Source organism: Capsella rubella, unplaced genomic scaffold (genome assembly GCF_000375325.1).
Source record: "Capsella rubella cultivar Monte Gargano unplaced genomic scaffold, Caprub1_0 scaffold_1, whole genome shotgun sequence".
In the NCBI taxonomy this organism is placed as follows: Eukaryota; Viridiplantae; Streptophyta; class Magnoliopsida; order Brassicales; family Brassicaceae; genus Capsella; species Capsella rubella.
Window position 1 is genome coordinate 11,485,968 of NW_006238923.1, and position 26,980 is coordinate 11,512,947.

The following is a 26,980-nucleotide window of genomic DNA, read 5'->3' on the forward strand; positions in this document are numbered from 1 at the left end:
AAACATCAGATGGAGTTTGAATACAAAAACAAATGAAATGAAACATCTTCTAATTCTTTTATCACAAATTGAGTATGTGATCATCGACTCCTCCTTTGTCTTGAAGCACTAAAGTTGATATGGTCAATAACGTCTCTCTCCTTTGCAACTTTAGCTTATTTAAGCTAATGACTCCCTTACGACTCAACTTACATAAGATTTGTGTCTCTCATGGAACATTTTGTAGTATCTAACACATAATTACTCATATGATCATATATATACACGTTTACACATTGGGGGAAGATACAACAACAACGATACAAAGACTCAAGAATAGAGCAAAAGTTACTTGTTGCTCTATTTTCAAGTTACCAAAAAAAAAGAGAAACTAAAATCTACAAAATTACTGAACCCACTAAAACGAACTAATTATGATTTGACCCCATAACTTTCTAAACTCCCACAACAAACCCTTTTAACTGATTTTTGAAATCAAACTAGCTCGGAGCTGTTCCTGCGTATAGATCCTAAACCCCATCTTCACCGTCGCTTGTTGAATCATCAAATCGTTAACCACCGACATGCTCGCGTGGTTCACCTCAAGCTCCAAATCCATCAACGCTGACATCAACCTCGCCGCGGGATGATTCCTCTTACTCGACTCAACTCTAATCATCGCGTCCCAACCAATGATCTTCACTTCAATCTCCATCCCCACCGGTTTAATCGAAGAACACGACGACGACGACATATCTCCACAACCGGCGCTAGCTTTTCTCCCGGCGAGCTCCATTTTCACTTCCTCGAGCTGGTTCTTGATCATTACCTTCTCCGACTCTGTTTTCACAACTTTTGCTTTCAGCTCGTTGATGTAAGCGATGGCGTCGCCGAGTAAAGAAGCTTTGTCCATCTTCGAAACGTTTGGTACGACCGCTCGTAACGCGTAGAAACGCTGGTTTAGTTTCTCGCGTCTTTGTCTCTCTGCTTCGACGTGGTTTAGTGGCTCTTCTCTACCGTTCGCTGGCTTTCTCCCTCGTTTCTTGGGACGTTTCTCTACCGCTACTTCTTTCACGACGGAGGCTTCGACGTCGGAGTGGTCTGACTCTCCGGCGGTTTTGTCTCCGAATGATAAGACTTTGTCTTCGTTTAGTAGTGTAGACTTCTTTCTTTTGTTTTCGAATTGTGTTTGACCCGAGTAAGAACTCGGATCCGGGTTTATGGAGCTCCGTTTACCCTCGTCGCCGAAGTTTAATATCTCGCCGGATCTTGGTTTCACCAGAGTTGAACTCGAAGTTGAGAAGTTAAGTTCTCGGGAGAAATTGTTATTGAATTTCAGATTCTGGGTCTGGGAATGAACCGGACTCGGAGTCGGATCCGGGTTCGGGGTTTCGGTTATTGTGCTTGAGCTACCGTTTTCGAACTGTATAGATTTTGAAAAAAGCTGGGAGCTAGAACTCGGAGCTCCGTTACCCGGTTCGTTAGACCCAGGTGCGGTAATCGGGTCGTTAATCCACATGGACGGGTCGTTTTCGCCTTGATCCGGGTCAAGATTCCAGTTAAGACCCGATAAATCACCAGCTCCGCCATCGAAATTGAATAGAACACGAACCTTGTTAACAAGATCCGAAGTCTGTCGGATCCGCTCCGTTGACCCGACTTCAACAACTCCGTTCGCCGAAGGAATACACGCAATAGTCTGCATCCCGAAAACACCACCTTGCTTCGCCCGCTCACAACCCGACCCGGATAACTGATCCGACCCGGAAACCCAAACCGCGTTACCCGTCGAAAACGCTCTTCCCGCCAAACCCGCGCCGCAAGCGAAGCTCTGAGTCATCGAAACCAAGAAAAACCACTCCGTATCCGTAACCTCCTCATCAACCGCTTCATCCGACGGAGCAACACCGCCGGAGATCAACGAGTTAAGCTCACGCAACACCTTTTTCCGGTACTCCTGATCCGCCGGAGTAGAATACGGCGGCGAACTCGATCTCTGTCTCGGCTTCGCTTTATCCTCATCACCTTTGTAATAACCATCTCCCCATCCTAACACGGAGGCGCCGGAGAAATCGTACGACGGCTGCCAGAATATAGCGTAGGTCCAGCCTTCGTGTGTCCCTTCAATCAAAGCTTGTAAACGTTGCTGAAGCGTCTCCTGGTTAAATCCCGCCGGTACCGGAATATCCATCGCCGTCGTCGGAGCTGAGGTAGTCGTCGTGGTTGTTGTCGTCGTTGCCGCCGGTGTCCATAAGTTTGAGATATCAGATGAGCTCATGAAAGCTTCCATCATAGAAGCGTTGTCGTCGGTGGTCCACAGATTCATCGTCGGTTGTAGCCGGTAATCAGTCATTCCATAAACCGGTGACCGGTAAAAAAAACGTTTCTAGTAAGAGAGAGAGAGAGAGAGAGGTTAGAGAGAGAGATAAAGGAGAGAAGTCTTCGTAGTGGAGAAAAAATGAAGTGCGTCTGCGATTCTTATATGTGTGAGCTGATACTGAGGGTGAATGGGTAATTTTAATGTTAGGGATGTGAGGTGGAGTGTTTTGATTGGTGCACGTGGACGGTTGTAAGAGAGAGAGAAGCTTCGATGAACTCGCCCCATCCCGATTTAACCCTATAGACTGTTGGATCGACGCGGTAAGAGTTAAGACCAGAAGTGAGTGAGATCGTACGGTTGTTGTTGGCGCGTGTGATATAATCTCTATTGATTGATTGGCTGAGTTTTTAACTGATTGCTTCAGTTATAAAAACCAAACCGAAGAGTGGAACTGTGAGCTGAGCTCAGTTGAAATGTACTTTTACAATATCTTTTCAACGTTTTTATTATTTTATTTTGTGTTTTTAGTTTTTAAATTTATTTTACCAATTTTAAAATTTATTCTACGTAACATCTAAAAAAAATTAGTTATGTATTTTATTAAAACAAGTGTTTATATTTTCTTGGAAAAAAAATTGAGATATTAAGAGTGGTTTTTTAATATATAAATTTTGAGTTTTTATACATTTTTTTATAGAAAATAACTAAAATCATTTAAATTCAGGGGGTGCCAGATCATGAATGTAAGATTTGTAATCTCAATGATCAAATTACACTACTTGTCCTAGTTTAATTATTGTTTTTGAGATTTGCGTATCTGTATAACGTGATCCGTGGCTAATTTATAAAAACAAAAAAATTGTGTGTTGTCTCTATTTTTATTTTGTGTTTGTCATATGTAAAAAAAAAGGGTGAAATGCAAGCGATGTCGAATCTCAATCTCCAAAAAATGATTCTTGTCTGCTTAACCAATTCATTTGTTAGACGAATAAAAAAAATACTTATATAATTATTTATTTGACTAAGCTATTATTAGCACATGCTTTAAGAAAGGAAGAAATTTATTATAATATTTTTCGTTACATTCACATTTCACGATGAACACATGTACATGCTAACCGAGTTATATTGTATTGTTCTTATTTTGGAATATTAAAAAGTTTAATCTTTAAAGTTGAACAATAAGTCAATAATTCAAGGATTAGGTGAGTGAATAACATAAAATCATTTGGCATCCTTTTCTCCATGCACAATAATACACCATGTCACCATGGTCCCATCATGTTTAAGTTCTTCTAATCCTCAGCATAAAATTAAATAATGAAATAATATTATTACAACCACCAAATTAACCGTTGTATATATACTGGAACTTCTGGTTTTAGTGAACATATTGTTAGTCGACTTTTTAATATGTTTAATTGTTTACTATAACTCATTTTGAAATTATGTATATTTACTTACTCATTTTGAAATTATGTATATTTACTTGAGGTTTAGGTTAGCCGATTTGTGATATTTATGACTTCATATGGACCTTGCCTAACACCTTACTACGTTTAGTTCTCATGAGCTTAATTACAAAGGAAGTGAGTTCTTCTACTCACCAAAATCTTACTCCTTACAACGATCGATAACATATGTTCATTTCTAAATTAATTTACATAAAATTATTTACATAAAATTATTTACATATTTACCTAATTTTTCTTAAGGATCTTTTAGATGATGTAACAACATGAAGACACACAAATCTTTCGATCACATAGACTTGAAAAATGTGCCATATATGTGATAGTATACTTCATGCATGTGGCTGATTCAGTTCTTATTGGGATCTCGACAAAACACTGTTTTTGCTAAGATATCAAGCTACCCATTCATTACCTAGAAAGACAGAAACTCGCAGGCCGCGGCTTCATGGCCGAGAAGTCTCCACTACTCAACTATCATCAACCTCATCGATAAACATGTTCGAGTCAAAAAAAAATTTGATCAAAGTTCGCATATTGGATGGTTTACTTCAGTGTTGGTTTGCTTCTAGAAGTATATATATAAGTAGCTCCAATAGTTAATGTATTTTGACTTTCAAATCTATGCTGCATTCGATATTCGATGTAAAAACGTTTCTTATTAGTTTGAATAAATCTTACAATCAATTTTTTTGTTTCAGTTGTATTTTCTTCATTTTCTTCTTCTTCTTTTTTTTCCTTTTTTTTTTTAATTTGAACTGTATGCTGAAAGTTTTTATTCTTTTTTTTTTCTATTTGTGAAGTGTTAAAAGTAACATACCCTAGCTTAAAATGGAGATTGAGTGCACAAGGAGGAATCCCACTAGTCACGCCTCCAAAACAAATTCAATCTTTTTTTTTTTCTATTTTAATTTGTTAAGCTTATCTTCAATTAGCTGGCAATCGTATTATATATTCTTAACTACCAGTTGACTCGCGCTCCGCGCGGGAGGTTTATAATTTTGTTTCATTGATTTTTTTATTCATATTGTGATATTTTATTTTTTAATTGATTTTCAAAAAATATTATAATTATTTTCTCTTTAATTATTATCTTTCAATACTCAAATTTGGATTAAAAGCACTTGATTCAATTTATGAAATATCATTTTTTTTCTTTTTGATCATATTATAAACTAATATTTCAGTTTCATTTTTTTTCCTCTTTATAATTTTATATATACAATTACATAAATGTTGTTTTAGTTTACCATAAATTTAAATTTTACTTCCATTCTAAAACTCAGTAACATATTTAAAATATTAAATTATGATCAATTTATAATGAAAGTTGAATTATATTATTACCACTAATAAAAAATTAAAGTATTGTTTATCTTATTCTAACATTTCATTTTTTTACATAATTTATTTTTATTTATATAAACTTTCTATTAATTAAATAAGTAACATAATATGCACTAAATGAATGTTTTAAATTTATTTTGATGTTTAAACAAAAATGTGGCTTAGGTGGATGCTTAGGTGGCATCATAAGAAGAGAAAAAAAGCTAACTTTATATATATATAGATACCTTAGGTTACATCAAAGTCATTTGATATATTTTAATACTAACTGTTTCTCGTGAACATTATTTTATAAGTAAATGACAACATTACAAATTTAACAAATAACTAAACACTGGACTGGGTTGTCTAACTTTTAACACAATTATTCATAATTTAGCATCAAATCATATAAAAAACACGTCAACTTGCGTATAATTATATATTCGAGATAATAATTAAATGAAAAATTGGACGGCAGGTGGGACATTTCACCAATTTAGTTTTTAACAATTCACATGGACCACGTGGTATTACTATTGCTCTCCTCTCTGTCCTCTGTTTCTTTCGATCTTCTTTGTTTCCTTTCAAGATTTGATTCCTCTAGCAAACAATAAGTCAAATACGTACATGCGTAAACATTTTATCTAGCAGCTGATAGATAAAAACGTATTACATCGGAATAGTTACCGACGGTTACAGAAAGAGAGAAGTCAGTAACAAACATGGCAACCTTAGTGCATTTATATATATGTACATCATTCGTATCGAAATAGTCACTGGTGATTACAAAAGAGATTAGAGATCTAGACGTCACCATTTAGTTAGCAACCTTAATGATGTATTGATGTTAGTGCATGCATTTCTAGATTGTTACAAGATTAAACATATGATTTTTAATCTATAACATAGTATTATAGTGTTCGAAATCTATACATTTTTGGAATAGAAAGAATATTGTCTATTGGAGGAAAGAACTACAAGTACATGAGCTCATTGCTCAATCATAAGCTCGACACTCGTTTATTGTGTTTTTACACCGAAGAAGATACACTATTTATTGAATTGTTTTATACTATATACAGACTATACAGTAATACCCTTTTTTGCCATTTCAACCTTTTTCAACATATGACTTTTTCATATATTAACTAGTTTCGATTATGAACGAAGTTTCCTTTTATCATTTTTAAGATGTGTCGTCAACTTTTACCACTATTGGGAAATTAAAAAGGAATCCGTTTAGATTCTAAATCGAGGGGTTATTACACATTACAAGTAGTTTCCTTTAGAATCTATAGAAGTATAGCAAAACTTAAAGTGTACACAATTATGGGAAAAAGCATATATCAAAATGTCTTTGTTGTATCTAGCTAGCGCAACATAATTGTAATTCAAAGCTTTATTGGTGGAGAAAATTAATTCGAATGATGTGGACGCAGAAGTACTACACATGGTTCATAAAAACATACAGTATCTTGTGGGTTGTAGTTAATTGTAAGTCTTAATACTCGCTTAATTAAGTGAAAGTAAACCATATAATATATCTTGTGGTTTCGTTTCCAATTTAGCTAGCTCGATAATTCAGTTTCAATAATCTCATTGCTCTGTCACAGAACAGAACCCATATTCAAGATTGCTAGGAGAAAATTGATATTTGAATATTGTTAATGCTATAAATCCAAATGAAACTAATTTTTGTTTTTGGTCATATCTAGTAAATCTAAAACAGAAAAATAAAACAAAATTACTTAAATGTTATAGAAAATCAAATTTTTAATACTCAATCTTATGTAGTTTTTAACACTATAAATTACTATTGTGAAATTTGAGATGATTTTTTTTTTAAAAAAGAATTAAAAATATATATATATTCAGTTATTCACATATAGTTTGATAACGACTGTGTTGTCGTCTATTGAGGGGTCCTGTTACGGCGGCCCATGAAGAAAACGACTGTGCATTTGTTTTCATTTGTTATTTGTATATTTTTTATTTTGATTTCCCATTATATGATTTATAGCACGTTGTGAAAACTATTTGACGCAATTTCTATCTACACCACACTTTCTAAAGATTCCACTATTTTTTTTTCTTTCTTAACAACCTTTTCATTTCTTTTTGAAATCGACAAATTTTAATTATCACGTATATTCTTGAAGAATACTAAAATAATATTTATGCGATGGCAGAAGAATAGTGTTATAAATTTAGAACAATATATTGGAGAATATAGATGTAGATTATTTTAAAAAACTAATTAATGAGACAAAATTAATATCGTTTAGTAGGGGTTGCAAATTAGTTTTAGTATGAGTTGGGTGGTGCGACTTAAATTTAAAATCTAACCCCAAAAAAAAAAAAAAATTGGTTAACTTAGAATACTAGAATACTGAATAGTGAATATCCATAAACATGCAAAAAAGAGCTTAATAAACTTTTATGTCAGTGGTCTATAATATATAAGAAAAAAAAAAAAAAAAAAAAGAAGAAGAAACAAGAAATCTTGTGACCACCATTACACCTTTTTCCATTTTCCTGGTTTCGTCGTAAGCTAGTCAAGATTTGTTTTAGACTTTTAGTGTTCTGTATTTGGCCAAATATGTTATCTACTTTAATATACTGAAATGTTTGCCTTGTTTTTTTTTATCATTTGTGTTCTCGATCAGTCGATCTTAGTTTCGTTTTAACCAAACACCAATACACCATCAAAAGATATCGTATATTTAAGTATTTCTACATACTGTTTCTTTATTGAAAAATAAACGACAATTACATACTTTTTATCATATGTTTATTCTTTTTTTTATATATATATAATTTGATATTTGGATTTAGGATTTTCGGAAACCGAACAACATCCAAATATGTACCGTTTGGTTTGATTTGATATCGTTTTTTTATATTTTAATTGTATTTTCACTAAATAAATAAATGATTATCAAGTAAAAAGAACTTGGTTTTAATTTGTAATTATTCGGATTACAGTTGATTCGTAATTTATGAATTAGTATATATATATATATATATATATATACTCTTTTGATTCAATACTCGAAAAGAAAATCAGTTCATTTCAATCGGAAAGTTTTAGGATTTTTTTTACAAGTGTTAAAAAAAAAATTTCTTAACGGAAATGTCTTTTCTTTATGGAGATTGTCAAGTCTTTACTATATTTATATTTTGTATTTTGTTTTCGTTAATACAGTTTGAAGAAATCAATGGTTCGGGAATCTTTAACGATAAATTTTCTAAATGTTATTTCTATGTTATGACTCTATCTATAATTGTAACTTTAATTTTGAATGGACTAACCACCCACTTCTACTGTTTACAATCGATCGACTAACTTTATGCTTCTCTGTTTTTTACTTTTTCTTTGCTGAAACTATTTTGTATAGGTCTACAATTATCGATTGTAAACCTTAACTATATTTTAACAAAATATTTACAATGTTAACATAAAAAGACTCTTTACGGTTCTAGCTATTTGAAACAAAAAAAGTATGTGTTATCAATCTTTGAAACCAGATTTATAAGATTATTTAACATATAGATGATGCTAGTAAATAGTATGCTACCTACCAACCAATCTATAGTTCTATACACATAACTCTACAAAGACTGAAATGTTGGTCCTAGTTTTGGTAAGAACAGAAGAGACTCGTTTAAATTGTTTCCACTCAAATCTTTATAGTCCCTACCAATTCTCAGGCTTTTATTATGATAATGTCTTAACAGTAGTGTTCATCAATGGACTTTTTTTGACATATATATTACAGAAATTATTAACACACGTGACGAAATTGTCATCCACATATGGTTGTGTCAGAAAGATTGGCCAATTTTTACGTGTGACCTTTAGACTTTAGTGGTAGGCACCCACTCTTCATACGTTGACACTTCTGTATTGAGAAATATCTATAATGGAAACAAACTACATTATCAAAAAATAAATGGTGTAAAGAAAGAAGAATAAGAAAAACAAATCTTTTAGCATTTTGTTTCTAATTTATAGTATCGCATATGCTATGTATATGATATTAGATAAGATGTGTTTGTTAAAATACATGTAGAGTAGATCATAGACGACACACTTTGGAACAAAATTAATGATTTTGTTGAGACACGTTTCTAAAGAACATCTTGTTTGTCTTTAGAAATGTTTCTACGTTTTTGAATAAGAATTAGAATTATATAATTTAGAGTTGAAATTTTTTTTGTGGTCCAACCAAAACGAGAATAGATAAAACACGTTTATACATCTATAAAACTATGAGTTGGAAAGTTACATAGCTTAATAGCTTTATCATCTTTCTACATCAGCTATTTTGATTAGCAATTAGATGTTTATTGGGCCTCTTATCTCTATTCATTTTTCATTATGTCCCAAACTACGTAATTAAGTCCAAGCCCAATAGATTTTGGCGTCGAACAAGAGAAGCATCATCAAGAGGTGAAGCAAAGTACCGTACGCCATGCAAACAAATACAAAAGTTAAAATAGTAAACAAGTCTGATTTCTTAAATCTATCAAGATTGAACTCCAAGTTCACTTATTTCTTGTTCCTTTTTCTTTTAAATCATCTTATCAGTACAAACTTGCTTAGGATTTGTGAAAAGAAAGAAACAAAAAGAGTTTTAGGGTTTGTGACTTGCGATAATGAGCTTCCGTTTACTGAAGAGATGTGCCGAGGAGGAAACAAAGCTCACTGCTTCGGGCGTCAAGAATGATCTTGAAGATGTTCGGTAAAACGGTCTGATCTTCTCCAGCGTCGGTTTGCTTGCTAGTCAAAAAGAAGACAAGATTGGATATAAAGTTGTTGAAGCTAAGCCACAATGACCTTAGTAGTTCATCCCACGTAAGAAGCGTTGTTGTCCGAAAGAACCGTTTAGTGTTGCAATGGAATGCTCTTTTGCTTACCTTATCACTTAATTACAACGACCATATGTGGTTCTGGAGTGATTAAGGAGAGTGTTAGCCATTATTAATGTCCATGTCGTTATATTTGTCGGGTTTCTCGAGAACAAAACATCCTCATTTTGCTATAAATTGTAGTAGTATCTATCTGCTGACGATGTTGATGAAACTTATACCGAATCTTTTGGTTTTGGAAACGCCTCTACCAAAATCGCTTTTACGTGATGGGTTGTAGAAGAAAATAAAATATATTATGCATTCATTCAAAAAGTTCACTATTATTCAAAATTCAGTTATTTCAGGCCCAATATGTTTTATATGTTCAACGGATAATGGGATTTAAAAAATTGGGTACAAGGAATATGAACAATATGTCATATTGGTCCAATCTAGTACTAGTCCAATCTATGATTTGGGTAGTGTAGACAAAAACACATTAAAGATTTTTGATGTGGTTGAAAATTGCAAATTTACACTTAAGTAGGTGTGGTGACACAACAACAAAACTAGTACTACGTTAATAACTATATGTTCTTCTGGTCAATGATATATTTAATTAAAGTTAACTTCAACTCAAATCAAAAACTAATACAAATCTATCGTTTCGGTTATGTATATAATACATAGATAAATTAACATCTCGATTTTTATATTTTATTATGTTATTTCCTTGTGTGTAGAACTTTAAGACATATGGATCCATACATCTCTACAAACTAGAAAACAAAACAAAGAGAAATAGTTTGTTACGTTATTCACTTTTTTTTTTTCTTTTGAAGTCAGAATCATATATATAATTCAAATCTAGATTAATCTCCAAAACATGTAAAGATACATAAGTGATTTTCAATTGCTATGACGAGACTTGAGCGTATCACAACATGTTCTGAGTTCTGAACGTCCATGCCATTTATAATGTATAGTTATTTTATATTGATAACTCGTAATATACACAATACAACTGAAAAAAAATGACAAAATTATATCGTGATGGGTTTCTTTTGGAGAGAAAAACAAGAAGTAGCAAGAATGTTGATAACGAAAACGAAAGGCCATTCGTGTGCCACTCTTTGTCGCTTCTCTTTTTCCTAACTATTCTTTAAAAAAAAATAGAATTCTCTAGCTAGGTCTGAAAAGATATACGATTTTCTAAGTTCAATTTCCAAATTAATTATTCGTATTTTTTTGCTACAATGAGAAGACAACGTTTAGAAAAAGTTTCATAGAACTGCATGTTAGGATTTGGATCTCTAAAACTTGTCTCAATGTTTATTCTTTATCTCAATCTAACTAGTTATATATGTCTTAGCTTCTTATCCCCTTTTCTAGATCTAGTAGCATCGCTCGAAGCGATAACTTATTGTATATAGTTTGTAATACGGACCAGATCTCTATCTCTATACTGTTAAATGAATAGAACAACTACCAAACTATATCAATAATATAGCTCTTGATTTTGTCTATATTTAACGAACAAATAAAGAAGTTGAGAAACAAAAACGTACTTGGTTTTGTGACTCCTGTTACTTTGGCTCAGCGTTACGATTAAGAAAGTGTAACAAAAAGGTTTTTTTTTCTTACAGACAATTTTAAGAAAATTGTATAAATATAAAGATTCAACTTTAGGAAAAAAGACAAAGAAGATAAAGTTGATTGTTAATAAAGTGAAGTGAAGACCAAAGGAAAGAAGAGGTCGATCACTTGTTCTGTAGGGCTTCCATGCACATGCTATTGCCTCCCCTTCGTTTTTTTTTCTTCTAAATCAAAACTAATTTTATTAAGATCTTTTTTTCTCAATTATTGAGTGTTTATATTCATTAATGAAGGAAACTACTAGAAAACCTCGATTATATTATTTTTGTTTAAATATAATTAAGACTAGTTGGTTTTTTGATATTTAAAATATTTGTTAAGAAAATCATGAAATAATAACACTATTTTTTGTTTTATATGAACTGCATGGTAAAAACATATGTTTTATTTAGCATACTAGAAAAATAAAAAAAATTATACTTTAATTTGTCTCCTTTCTTTGTGCTATTTTTTAGTTTTTTCTTCCTTTAATTTGAAAATAAATTTATATGGTCCCTCGAACCATGATGTGTTTGTGTCAATAACCACGAATCTAACATATTCTTTTTGCTCGAAATAATTAGTATGTAACAGTACCATAGAGATTTTTTTTTCGAATATATACATCTCTAATTGTTTCTAGTTTACACATTGTACCTATGAATTGTTTTATTGCTTAAAACGAGAATGATTGGTGTTGTGTAGTATACTACAGTGGACCAGTACCTAAATAATTAATCGCTGTAAAGTGCAATTGGACAATGCATGCATTTGCGTGAATCTTTGGTTAACTCCTAAATCATCCCCGGGTGTAACACATGTCAGCCTAGGATTCACCAACCATTCTATATATCTAGTTTATAGTATTTGGTTGTGGCGATCAAATACATTATCCATTACATGAAGTGAAAGAGAGTTCCGTGTATCAAAAGTCCAAAAGAAAATTAACAGTTACCAATTACTCTTTTAGCTATGGCGGCTTGTAGAAGACTTGGTGAAAGTTGTAGGTTTGTCACACTTTGAGCAAATTATCTTGGCCACTTAATTAGTAGCACTAGATGATGATCTATGTGTGGGACAACAATCGATAATTAAGAGAATTGTGAAAATATGTGTATTGTATTGTAATAATTTAAATATGTATGATCATTTTTTGTAAATATGTTTAAAAGAAATACATACTTATTTTTAATCTATTTATTCTAAAAGAATATTTATGATCACTTTTTTTATATTTGAAATCGGTGGTTAGTGATTTCTTTACTATTAGTATCGTTTTTTTCATTTTACTTATTTTTTTTTCTTTCTTTGATTATATTCCCTAGTATTGATTCTTATCTAGACAATGTTTGTATTCCAGTTTCATGTAGCATAAGGGTTTATAAATCATAAATCCATCTTTCTCTCTTGGCTTAAATTTTTTAACAAATTTTAGCGCTTATCTGTAATCCTTTCGAACAACTTACTTGATACACACTATATTTGAACGGAATACAACATTGATGTTTTTATTCACTATAAAAATTCGGTTTACCTTGCATCAAATTATATTTTACCATAATCATTATGCTAGTGCATGGTTTGATATTGATGATTTGGTACAAGAATATGATATGCTTCCATGTTTTTCTTATCTTTTGGTATGGACCTTATATTTGGTTATGCTTAATTGTGTAACACAAATTTTCATTGTGAAATGAATATATACTTTCTTAGAAAAAATTAAGATAAAAATAGTTTCATATATTTTAGGCAAAAAAAAAAGATAGTTGACAAAAATAAGAAATAATTTATTGCAAGAAAAAAAATAATGAAATCTGAGTAGATATACTTATGAGTAGTCTGAAAATAATTGTTAGTGACATGTTAGTTTGATAAATAATTGTTAGTGACATGTTCTTTTTATTTTGTTTGAGATGTGTGAGCTTAATCAATCAACTGTCGTTTTATTTTCCATGTGAACCAATATCTCCCATACCCTCCTGATCAATTTTAAAATATTATCCACCACTCTTACAATTTCAGTTAAATTATTACGATAAAGATATATAGAATCTCTAGGTAGATTTGATTAAGCCAAATTTATATGTTTTTGTATAGTATGTAATTAACACTAATGAGATTCAACGAATCTAACGTATCAATCGGCGGATTTTAGTTAATCAATAGAGTTTATAACATCGGCGCATTTGATTTAGCTAAATCATTGTTAATTGTCAACCAATAGTCTAATTTATCAAAGACTATTCATACAAAACTTTCATAGTAACATCATAACATGAGATTTCAGAGACTATATGAAGATTAATTAGGTCAACTTAAGAGTATGAGGTACTTAATGCATAATGCATCAATCAACACACAATGTAAAACATTTACATATAACCACATTACAAGACTTAATCTATATTCTACAACCCGATCTTGCTACATTTTTTAGCAGTTTCGAGCTCATATAATTTTGTAGAATACTTTGTTATCTTTATATATCAACCATAATGATGATGAGATGCGTTTTTGGACCAATAATGTGTTTCGTGAGATGCTTAAATTCAACTTTATACAAGATAATGCTTTTGCATAATTAAGAAATTGGGTTTGCCAAGAAACAAATGATTTGTCTTTTTATACAATTTTTGCGGATAGGCCAAAACTGAGCTGATTGGTGGTTGGTGAACCGACGCAGCTCTCGTCGTATGATGTACATGCAATGTATACTTGCATAGACTCTTTATGTTTTTGATATAGCATAACTGAATTTTACAATATAATATGGGATTTTTTAAAAAATTGAATGCATATTTTTTACAGCAAAAAAAAAAAAAAAAAAATCCCATGTTTTTTTTGTATTGTAGCTCCCAAGATAACATAACAATTGTTAGTAATATTCAACTTAAAATTTGGGATATCATATGAGAGGGGGAAAAAAAATTGGGATATCATGTTTCTTTTGAAATATTTACTACTAGTTTTAAGTTTAACTAAGGATCATACTAAAAATTATAGTGTATTTTTTTACTTAAATAATTTAACAATTTATGAGTAACAAATTGTACAAATATTTTCGTAAATTAGTATGCTAGTACCAATTTATAAAATATACATAATAAGTGAATGGAATTATTAAAGTATCACTTAACAAACATTCTAAAAATTGAATGAAAATATGGTATGTAGATAAGTGGACTGATGTGTAATCACTGTAACATATTACAAATAATATTAAAAAAAATAAAATTTGTTTATTTTAATTTTCTTTATTGAAAATAATAATAATAATAATATAAAGAATAAAATAAAACAAAAACAAAATATTGAGTGAGTCTCAGTCTACTACCTTCTTACAGGGAGGATATGAAGTAACTAAAGAAAAGGTCATAAAATTTCAGTAAATTAATTATTAGTCAATCATAAGATTATATATTTTTTTAGCTGGCCAAATCACTTTAGCTTCAAATCAAAATCTCCTTTTTAACCCAATCTTTAACAACTATTGTGACAAGCTATCAACATATATCAACCTTCTGTCAAAATCTCCCTCACAATCAAACATTATTATGTGAATATCTCCATAATCTCTCAAATAAATATTTAATTAAATTTATCTTTTCATAAACACTAAAATAAACAAAAATCACAAACATGCTCCTAGTTCCTGAATACCATGCACAATATCCGCCGATAATGTATTTTAATACTCACACTAGTTTAATCATTTCTAAGCTTTTGCATATTTCAAAAAAAAAAAAATTATAGTATTTGATTAGTTTCTTTGCATTATTAAACACCAAAAAACATAAGCCAAATTTTCTTGTAAACTCAAAGAATGTTCAAGTTTTTAATTTTTGGTGTTGAATTTGTAAAAATAATCACAGAACAACTAAAACATGAATCAATAAAACTTTGTGAAAATCACATATCTATCTATAATACAAATTATAATCAACAATGACAAATTTAAAAAAAAAAATTCAAGAAACTAATATTGTTTTCTCCTTTTTCTAATAAAAGAGCTTTAAAAAAAAAAGACATGAAAAAATAATCTTCAACCTCTATACAATGGAGAACGTTGTTGAAATATCATCTTCGAGACTCTTGATTGCCGGAAAACTTTGATCGGACTCGGAAAGTTCCATCCTTTACCCTTTCCCGTCGCCGGAACCGGAGAAAATCCAGCTTCTCCGACCACCGCAACGGATCTTGATTTCCTCATAACCGCCGGTTTAGTACCTCCTCTATTTCCCAATAACAACCTCCAAAACGACGACGTTTTCTTACTCCTACCACTCTCCAAACCGGAATCAATAACCGAATCCGGTATAATCGGAACCGCCATCGATTTCGATCTCCTAAAAGCCGGTTCGCATTCGATCAAACTCGCGACTCGTCCTACCGAACCAACCCCGGAGGAGAAGTTAAAACTAACGTCTCCACCGTAGATTGAGAACGAGGACGAAGAAGAAGAAGACGACGGAGAGAAAGACACTGCGGCGGCGCGTGAGCTACACGAACAAGAACAAGGAAGGTCTTGAGCACAGTCCGGACAAAGAGTAGAGAGACGTTCGTTGAGACAAAACGGACAAACGCCTCCGCCGCTAAAATAACCGCGTTTCGAAAAGTGTTTCGGACATTGCGATGAGAAACCATCTTCGTCCATGTCTGAATAATAATAATAACCTTTCTTTCTCTTCGGAGTTTGAAGGAAGAAGAAGTTGAAGAGAGAAGAGCTTTTTATAAAGGCTTCTGCGTTTTTTTTAATAATTATTACGGCGTTTAGTTTAATTAAACTCATTATAATTACACTAACCATATGGTTTTATTTAACTTATAAGTGTCGTATCATATATATTTCCATTATGATGCGATTGATTAGTGAAACGGTGCGTTTTTGGATATTATATTTACCGTTTATTTTTTTTTTGGCATCATTATTGGAAATGGAACCATTGAGTTCATTCACGTGTGGCATGACATTGTAACATTATTAATTTTACTTCTCTTTCATCCCTTTGGTGATTTAATAACAGAAACCAAACTAAATTGAATTTGAATCGAAATTTTTAAAATGAATTTGAATTGATTTTTTTCTTTGTGTTCAATACATATGAAATATTAGTATTTATTAACTGAATTTTATTTTGTGTTTAATACATTTAAAATATTGTTTTTAATAGAGTCCAAGAATATTTTAATATTATATATATATATTTTTAATATAATTCGAAGAATCTTAAATCTAAATTTAGATCAGTAACACTAAAAACATTTTACAGGATCGATAACATATGATGAAATCATACCGGAAAGTCTTTGGTGTAATCGTACCTAACTATTTATGAAATAAATTTATATAAAAATTTTAGCATATATTATGAGTATAAATATTGATCAACTGATATTTTTAGAAGAAATAGTTTTCGGATATTCTAAACACAAAACTTAGTGACATGGAATTATTTACTAATTAAAAATTAACTTAATTAAAAAAAAGTTGCATTTAATTGAAAAGAAATTGAATATCCACCTTTTAAATTTAAAATTTAAAATTAAATAATATTTTTATCGATTGGGAAAATATTAAAAATGGATTCGAGAAGTCCACGAATCAAAATATTTGACGTGTAAGAAGAAAATAAAAGCATATGTATGTGCTTAGAAAAAGACAGTTCCGAGTTATGGAGACAAGCTTACTTGCAAAGAAAGTGACCTGACCAACTAAAGATTTAGATCATGGCCACTTGGTTTCTATGCAAACAAGATTGTAATAAACTCAAAACTTTCTGAATTAGAATAGAAACCAATCTTAACACGTAAGTAAGGTTCTACGATAACTACTCTCACTCACTAGTTCGATTTGTCTTGTCGACAAAACTCACTACTTAAGTGTATTCTCGTAGAACTTTAGCTTTACACAAACCTTAAGTCATTTTTTTTTCTATTATATATGATAATCTACGAAATGTTACATCATCGTTAGATAATTAACATTGTTGTTTTATCGATTTCAAATGATACTTTAAGTTGTAAATAGTTCTGTTCTATTTCTTATGTTGTTGATTACTACTCTTAAAACTATGGTTGTAAATAATATGTTTGTTATTTGGTTTTTGATATATAAATTAACATTTCCTGGTGACCAAAAAAAAAAAAAAAAAATTAACATTTCCTAGTTTCAACAGATAGAAATGGGCCTCAAAAGCCTTCTCAATTTATGGGCCGAACGTTTTAAAACAGCCATTTTAAATTTCAAAAGTTAAAGATATAAATTTAGAAAGCTAGCATGCTTTGATTATATAAAGTTAAACTAAAGATGTCATAAAAATATGGATTCTGTCAAATGCAATAACAGATTCGGGGCCCGTTACTCTTTTTTTGAAAAGAAATAATATTGAAAGATGAATATGGATTTTGTTGTTGTTGTTGTTGTGAAATCTAATAATATGTTTGTTTAGTAAAGACTAAAGCTATATTGAAAAAGCATTTTGTTATCCAAAACTAAACAAATTATTTAGGGGTGGATATTCGGATATAGGTTTGATTTTACTTTGATTTATTGAAAATTTAAATTCTTGTAATTTTAGAAAATTGATACAACTGGAAAACAATTTTCGTTTAGTTTTGTTCGGTTCAAAAACTTTTGGTTTCGGATTTTTTAGATTATAGAAAATAAACACTTTGATATCAAATAATAGTTATAACATAAATGTAATTACTAGTCTTGATCATTCAAAATAAACGGATTTATATAATTCGACAACTGACATTTTCCATAGTCTTATATGACTAATGAAATAAGATAGTTGTCAAAATCTATCGGTATAAAGTATTAAAAAAACATAAGTAAAAAAGTGATATTATATCATCTTAATGCATATCTCTTCAAAAAAACATATCTATATTTGAAATTTGAAGCCATTTATTTTGTCTACACAAGGCGATACTGTAATCAAACTGTCCACTAATTAGCAAAATTTAGATGTATTAGCAGAATGGCTTGACCAAAAACTTTGTAAATGATTCCAATAATTAATCAAATTCACAATATTCTTAGTGGAAAGAAAATAACACTACTGTATTTTTTATTTTTGTACCATTTTATAATATTCCATTTGTAGAGTTATTTTGTACCACTAAATTTTAGGCTATTTTATTCATAAAATTAGTTGAAGGGAGGGTTGTATATTTTTTACCTAAAAAAAATTGGAAAAAGCAATAGACAAATCAGATTGACAAGTGGCCATCAAAAGTCATAAGTCCACCACTTCAGTTCCACACAAGTTGCCGCTGAATCTTCTTCTCCATGACCAAACGCTTCGAGACAAAACAGATTCAGACACGTGGCTTTAATCTGAGAGAAGAATGTTGATATTTTATTTTATTTTGTCTAAATAAGAGTATAAAAGGTTTTTTTTTTTTTTTTTTTCTTTTTTTTTGTTCACCAAGTATAAAAGGTTTACAAAAGGTTTACAATAAGAGTATAAAAGGTTTACAAACAAAAAAAAAGGTATAAAGACTGAGCTTGATAGTTGATATTGAGATATTACGAATTTACTATACATCTCCAAAATATTATTTGACCATTGTAGAAATAAATAAAAGGGTCCATTGAAATTTATTGAAACTTATACTATATTAAGAATTATATTCATGGGTTCAGCTTTTATGAAGTTTTTACTATAATTACAAATAAATCATCATATCATACATATATTTAAAAAAATTAGATTTCGCATGTATTAAAAACCATACATATTCAAAATTTTGAAGTCAAACATATATACTCAATTTTGTGTGACAAACACAAATTTGAAAAAAAACTTAGTTAACTATAAATTTAAAACCAAATTACAAATAGACACAACTCAAAAATGAAATCGTTATTCATTAACATTTAATATGTGATCCATATATTTGGATGACAATCTTTCATTCTTATTAAAAGATTCTTTAACTTTTAAAAGAAAATTTCACTTATTAGTAACTCTTATCTAATTTTTGATGGAGTTTATTAGTGGCTCATGAATTTTGTTTATTTGTTGTAATCATGCAGGTAGATAGGACACTTATTACTTATCTTGCTCACATAAAAATAAAGATTTTGGAAATCTTTAGAGAGCCAAACACCCAGTTTAGTACATATCTTCTAATGTATATATTATATGTTCAAAGAAAAGTATTTTAATATAATTTAAACACATATTTTCATGATTAAAGCTCACAAACATAGACGTCTATTATAAATTTGTATGGATGTGTTTTGCTATGGTAGTATTAGTATAATATCAAATTCTACATAAAATTTATATACTATACATTGCGACATGTTTTATGATAACTCTTTTCCAAAATTTCGTAGTGCAATTTTTGTGAGAATAAAATAGAAGCTAAAATTTTTTTATAGTTTAGTTTATAACATACAATATGTATGCATCACGAATAGTACAGCTCATCTATTGGATAAATTTTAAATAACATTACCAGAGATATTAGTGGGCCAAAACGATAAGAGAGACATAGAAAATTCTAAAAATGTAATAATATTCTCTGATTAGGTATTTTGTCTTCTATTTCCGGCAAGCAAGTAAAATAAGATAATAATTCCTTATTATAGAATTATCTTAATATAAATAAATAAATAAATATATACGTTAGTACGTATAGTATTAGAAACCTAGAAGATTGACTTAAACCAGACCCTCAAATAATTGGATCTGTATAAAATAAATAATGGAGCTAGTCTACGCTATATGTCATTATTATTCAAGGATTAGTTGAAAACTTAGCTAACCCAATTAATATTTGTTTTCCTCTGTTGCTTCGTCCAAGACTCATATATCCCTCTATTGATTCGATACGGCAAACACTAATTATATTAAGTTTTCATGATAGTAAATCAATTTTGGGATTCATCATTTCTAGTCTTAGTCCAAAGTAAAATAACCAAATCAAACATATTGAACCTAAACCAAAAATAAAAAATAAAAAATATCAAACCAAACAAAACTAAATAGATACTAAACTAAAGAACCAAAAAAATCGAAACCGAACCGAGAACGACCATATGAATTGCTAACTTTCTTATGCGGATGAGTTTAATTAGTAGATATATGGGAATTGATATCATATAATCGAATTAAAATGTGACAAAATGTGTAACTGAGAGTGACATATATGTATAATGTTTACACTAGTTAAATACAGAAAAGGATAAGTTTTGTCACTATTAAATAAAGGAGATCAAATATAATTTAATTAAAAAGAATAATATTAGGACAAAAAATATAGGCAAACAAGAAATAGGTTAAAGATTAAGACAGTACATAAATAAGGATATTTTTTTTTGTAGAACTATAGAATAAATAAGATGGTGTCCATTGATTAGGGTTGTCAATATCTTTCTTTTCTCATTGTACATTCACATCCACTAAATTAAAGATAACTAATGCATATAATAGTATCATAAAATGGCATCATCACATTACATAAAATTAATGCCAACTATACACAATTAGTGACATTTATACACATACAGCAAATTGGATTTTTTTATTCTTTTTTCCTTTTTAATGGATTTTTTTTCCATAGATATCCATTAGTAGTGATGTGGTTATTATAGCCATATCGTATTTAGTAAAATCTGAGTAGTGTTATTGTTAAAACTCTCTTATAATAAAGAGTCTTATGACATTGAAATAATCTGGCTCGGAATAAACGAACGAGTGAAAATATAAGTTTCTTGACATATCGAATTTATAAAGAATCAAATATGAATTGTAATTTGATCTTGAACTTTATCTTGGATCCAATACGTTCGGATAAACCCACAGTTGTTTTACGTGTGTAAAAGGATAGAACCTAGTCCAATGTCTTGTCTATTCTCTATGTTATAATTCAAGGTATGACCTAAAGTGAACTATACACATCTCCTATACATTCTGAAGGGGAGCTTTTTAACCTTACATTAGAGATGGTTCACGTATCCAAGCACATTGATTCAAGCTACTTAAATTTAACACATCTTATATCTTTTTGGATTTATACAAACGTTTTTGTCAAGCATACATATGTGACACTTCTCCCTTAACTCTTCATAGCGAATAAGAAACACGAAAATAATTCAAATTATACCGCTCATCTTCTTAAAATTAAGTAAAAATTTCAAGCATAGTTTGCGTTTAAAATAAATATTGTTTTGGATATACATGGTAAATTTGAAGTAAAATATTTTACAGAAATTTTAATTAAAATTTAAATAAAACAGTATAAAAATACTGAACTCAACTTATTTTGGTGTGAGTTATATTCACATTTAAAAGAAAACAAAATGTGACAATTGATTATTCAATTGGTAAACTGATGGACTAGACAAATAACAAATTAAAAACAGTGTAAAGTAGTGTTAAACGTGTAAAATCATTAATCAAATGAACAATAATTACGTTACTATTCATTAATGACGATCTAGAACAGTTTTTTTTTCTTGATTAGATTGAGTGCATTTTTCTTTCCCTCAAACTAGTTGAATTGAATCAGATATTTTTGATTAATTCTCTCCGTTATATAATGCATTAGAAAAAGTAAGAAAACAAAATTTTAAAATTTTAGAAAGTTTTAAACATAAAAAAAAACAAATAATAAATGTGAAAAGGAAGAGAAGAAGAAACAAGGAAAGTGGGAAGGATGGGTTCGGTTCATTGAACCCTTCCGTAGCAAAAAGCCATCTCTCTCTTAAGCTCAGCTTCGGGTATTTTTCTAGGTTCGGGTCTCTAGGTTCGGAGTATAGTCGACCTTTTGTGCGGATAAGAACGACTCTTCGCTCTCTTTGTTTTTACACGAACACATCTCTCTCTCTCTCCTCTCCTCTCCTCTCCTCTCTCACTAAAGTTAGCGATCGAAGAGAATCAACAAAGACGCTACTGTCAGAGAAATCAAACCCCAAGAACACAAGAATCATCATGGTAATGAATCACAATACAAGAAAGATTCAAACTTTTGTTTTTTCTTTATCATCATCTCTCTTCAAATGTGTTCCTCTTTAGTTTGATCAGAAATGCTCTGTTTTTTCTTGTTTTTACTGTTAAAAGATCGATTCAAATTCTCATCAAGAAACTCTTTTTACAGCTCTGATCAATCTTTTTTTGTTTTTTCTCAAATGGGCTCCTCTCAAAACTCGAATCTTTTTATATTTTTCCCAAAAATTGATTCTTTTTGTAAATCCGACTCTGTTTTCAATCGACTCTGTTCTATAGAACAGAAACTTGTTCTTTTTTAAAACGGGTTTGTTTGATTCTCATTCGTTGTGTGTGTGAAACAGGGAGCTGAAGAAGAAAACAATAAGACATGGCCACCGTGGCTAAAACCTTTGCTAAGAGAGAAGTTCTTCGTACAATGCGAACAACACGCAGATTCACACAAGAGTGAGTGTAACATGTATTGTTTAGACTGTACCAATGGTCCTCTCTGTTCTCTTTGTCTCTCTTTCCACAAGGATCATCACGCCATTCAGGTTCGTCTTCTTATACGATCTTCCATAAAGTTCATATCTTTTTTACCCACTGAGAGTAAAAAGAAACTTTTGTTAGTTTGGTTGGTCATCTAACTTTTTTTTCTATCATTTATTATTCCTGGATTCTCGGTAAAACTTTCCCAAGAAAATGCGAGAAAAAGACAAAAGATCAGAGAGTTTTTTTTTTACTTTGTTTGATTGATTTGTTCTTGGTGATTGATTCTGAGTTGTATGTTGATTGAAATTTTTAACAGATAAGGAGATCATCGTATCACGATGTGATAAGAGTGTCAGAGATACAAAAGTTTCTTGACATAACAGGAGTTCAGACATATGTGATTAACAGTGCTAAGGTTGTGTTCTTGAATGAGAGACCTCAGCCTCGACCAGGGAAAGGTGTGATCAATACTTGTGAAGTCTGTTACCGAAGCCTCGTTGATTCCTTCAGATTCTGCTCTCTTGGTTGCAAGGTAACCCCAAAAGAGTAACTTTTTTTTTTTTATTGAATTGTTGGATTTGAGTGTGAAGAAGAAAACATTAATGTCTATCATCGGAAATGCTTTAGGAGTTAGTTGTGTGTTGGGTTTGGTTGATGAAATTGAGAAATTTTTCTATCTTTGGGTGAGAAAATGCGGGAAAATCAAGTAAAAAAATGACTAGCATAAATGTCAAAGTTTTGGTCGGTAAATTTATATATTTACTTGTGGAGAAAGTTAAAGCTATTTTTGGGACTCTATGTAATGAGCCAAATACTATTTGTAGAAGAAAAGTCTAAAACTTAGTTGAATAGGTAAAACTAACTACTATTCAATAATTTTTTTCCTTATTTATATTGATTTTGTAATTAGACCGTCATTTATTCTTTAATCCTTGTTTGATGGGAATCGAGAAAAGGACTTTAATTTTTTTAAAGATTTTTTCTTGTTGGGTGGGCAAGAAAATGTGGGGCAATGATAGCAACTTTCAAGAAATTGTGGAGTTGAAAAATAAATTAATAATAGCAATTTGGGTTGACGAGAAAGTAGAGAGGAGAAATTTCCAAGTCAATGTTTTTGTGTAAAGCTTCGTTCTTAAGTAACACCTCAGTTTTAAAGGTCTTTTCATTTTCATTACTTTTCTTCTCTAATGGCTTTCAACATCTTCTTCATATTTTGTTTGTTTATAGGAGATGATAATTACTTAGATAGCCCCCTAGTATCAATCAACCTTGATGATGATCTTGTATTGTTTTTTTTTCTTGATTAGATCTCCGGAATATCGAAGAAGAAAAGGAAAGATTGGTCGAATAACCTTTCGGATTCCGATGATTCGTATAGTAGTACGAGTATCGGAAGGATCAAGAAGAATGACGACATTATGAATAACAGTTTCACTCCATCGACACCGCCTTTATCAGCCGTGAATCGAAGAATCGCGAAGCGAAGGAAGGGGATACCGCACCGTGCTCCTTTTGGAGGACTAATCATAGAATACTAAGAAAGAAAAAAATGGTAATGTATAGTCTCTTATTGCTAATAACAATCAAATCACTAGTAGTAGTAGTAGTAGTTCCGAGTATATGTATATATATGTCTAAAATGGTATAAAGCAATGTAAAGAAGCAAACCAAAACTTTAACGTAATAGTGTTTTGTGTAGATATGATGGGTAAAAAAGTGGGGGGAAGATAATAGAATGAAGCATAAATAGGATACTTGTGCTTGTATATTTTGGGCACAATAGGTAAGAATATGTAAATGTATGTTAGAAATAGTGTTGTGGAAAAGACAATAGTAATAAGTAATATGTGATGCAATGCAAATGTGAATGGAATAAAGTGCATTTTATTTCTATGTGTACTTGTTTTTTTGTTTTTTGGTTCATACTTCACACTATCTCATTTTTTTTTTCTCATTTTCAAATAGATATCAACTTGTATTTTTCTGAAAACTGAGTGCAACATATAACTTAAAACGAATCATTCTTGGCAAAGAGATCTGAGAATAGAGACAGAACAAAGAGAGTTATTTTGCTCGACCCATTTTTTTATATGTATTTGACTATAGATTCGACTTCCCATTTTTAAAGTTTTCATTGTATTAAACTATCACATTAGTATTTGACATTTACATGGAAAAAAGAGTCAGTACATGAGGCAAAATAAACAAGTACATATATATAAACATGGAGTTTAGTTTCTCTAAAGGTTAAAATAGAATAAGTATGGAGGGGTTGTTGGACCAATGATTTAAAGTTAATTTTCTATACACTCTAGTTTTCAAGATTTATTTTTAAAAATATATATATTTATAAATATTTACGTGTGTAGATTCTAGTCTAATCATTTAATCCATTTCAAAATTTTAGTTATATATACTTTAATGAATTAGTTGTAAAAAAAAGTTTTCAGATTTTAAAAACAATCAACGTGGTAGAATTGTTTTAAGTGTGCAAGGAAAACATGACAATCAACACGGAATAAGCATTATAGTATAGTCGGCAAGAGTTCTCTTATATTTTCTTTGACATTGATGCTTAAATCAAAAACTTGGTTATATACAATTTAAAGCATGAATCAACCTTCGTTTTACCATAGCCTATGTACAATCTAAAGTACATTATAGTTGCAATTATGAAAACCAAGGGGAACAGCCAACTGAATCATAGGCTACAAACTATGCGATTGCCAAGAATGTACTTAAAGATTTACGACGAAATTCTTATGTCGCGAAACAGTATCAAAATGATCATGATCGCTCTTCTATTTCTATCTTGGTATAATAGAGAGTGAGCTCTATATGGTTTCATGACTAAAGCTAAATAGATTGATGCAACACATATACACAAATTCAAGAACTCTTGCGAAAGTCCTCAATTTTTTTTTTTTCAATCTGATTATTCTGAAAAATAAACGGATCTTGAGTCCTATCTCTAAAAGGTTTTGCTCCATCATACATCCGGATGACAATAGGTATGGCTAGCATGAGTTTATGTGTGCACGTGCGATGACATGCCATGTGTTGAGTTGATATTGGCAGACGGTAATGGCTTCGAAAGGGAAGAAGGCCAATGATGTGTTTTGGGAATAAAAGCAAAAGGCAAAAGAGAGTCCAACGGCATCTACTTGTACTAAAGAGTGGCCTTTGTAAAATGCTTTTTTTTCTAATGGTGCATTTGTGCCCATCAGATCGTCCCAAACGGCATATAATTTGCCGAATGATGTAATCACTCGGCCGTTGGATCATCTCGAGAACTCTTGTTAGAAACGTGACACAAAAATTTAAATAATGAACAGTCTTGTCATTTTGTTTTTGTAATCATGTAATAGTACTATTGGTACTATATTAAAATATGAAAATGAAAACAGAAAAAGGAACAAATTTGGAACAAGCATGTGTCATGATGTTGCCAAACCCACTCACAGACACCATGTAAATTGTTTCGTCCGATTGTCCAACGATATTATATAATACCAATAATTAATAAAGAATTGTGATGTTTTCAATTGTTTTCTTTTAACTTGTAGTGATATATTATAATCGTAAGCTAAATTAGTGGTAAGTGAGATGTGATTAATCCATTAAACAAATCTTTTGTTTTGATTTATGAATAGGTGACCAACATTCACCTACCTACTTTTTTTATACACTTGTTCATAAATCAAAACAAATCTATTCTAAATTATACACTAATGATTCTTCTATTACGAACATATATATATATATTAGAGTGCACTGATCCATCTAATTTTTGAGGATAGTCATATAATAAAATTACTCTTAGTGATTATGGAAGAGTAAACTAATTCATAATATACATTATGGAAGAGTAAACTAATTCATAATATATATTATGTTGAATTTTATTTTATTTTGGTCAAAACTTAATTATGTTCAATAAGTTCAAA

General features: G+C 30.5%; 3 protein-coding genes across 3 annotated transcripts; 1 reads left to right on the forward strand and 2 right to left on the reverse strand.

The window, feature by feature from the left end:
* Window positions 1-226: 226 nt before the first annotated feature.
* Window positions 227-2,414, reverse strand: LOC17898318 (transcription factor MYC2). Its single transcript, XM_006303866.2, has one exon. The coding sequence runs from the start codon at window positions 2,330-2,332 to the stop codon at window positions 458-460; it is 1,875 nt and encodes a 624-aa protein (XP_006303928.1). The 5' UTR covers window positions 2,333-2,414; the 3' UTR covers window positions 227-457.
* A 13,053-nt stretch (window positions 2,415-15,467) lies between these two features.
* LOC17900386 lies at window positions 15,468-16,271 on the reverse strand. Its single transcript, XM_006305564.2, has one exon. It carries the CDS (start codon window positions 16,244-16,246, stop codon window positions 15,635-15,637), a length of 612 nt encoding a protein of 203 aa, XP_006305626.1. The 5' UTR covers window positions 16,247-16,271; the 3' UTR covers window positions 15,468-15,634.
* A 6,155-nt stretch (window positions 16,272-22,426) lies between these two features.
* LOC17897464 lies at window positions 22,427-24,926 on the forward strand. The gene is made up of 4 exons (XM_023776864.1): window positions 22,427-22,547; window positions 22,904-23,095; window positions 23,350-23,565; window positions 24,341-24,926. Exons 1-4 carry the CDS (start codon window positions 22,545-22,547, stop codon window positions 24,569-24,571), a joined length of 642 nt encoding a protein of 213 aa, XP_023632632.1. The 5' UTR covers window positions 22,427-22,544; the 3' UTR covers window positions 24,572-24,926.
* The last annotated feature ends 2,054 nt before the right edge of the window (window positions 24,927-26,980 follow it).

Excerpts from the sequence above, each read along its gene's own strand:
- LOC17898318 (XM_006303866.2), bottom strand. The coding sequence starts at position 2,332 with ATGACTGATTACCGGCTACAACCGACGATGAATCTGTGGACCACCGAC.
- LOC17900386 (XM_006305564.2), bottom strand. The coding sequence starts at position 16,246 with ATGGACGAAGATGGTTTCTCATCGCAATGTCCGAAACACTTTTCGAAA.
- LOC17897464 (XM_023776864.1), top strand. Across the intron at positions 23,096-23,349 it reads AGGATCATCACGCCATTCAG|ATAAGGAGATCATCGTATCA; the intron begins GTTCGTCTTCTT and ends AATTTTTAACAG. Across the intron at positions 23,566-24,340 it reads TCTGCTCTCTTGGTTGCAAG|ATCTCCGGAATATCGAAGAA; the intron begins GTAACCCCAAAA and ends TTTCTTGATTAG.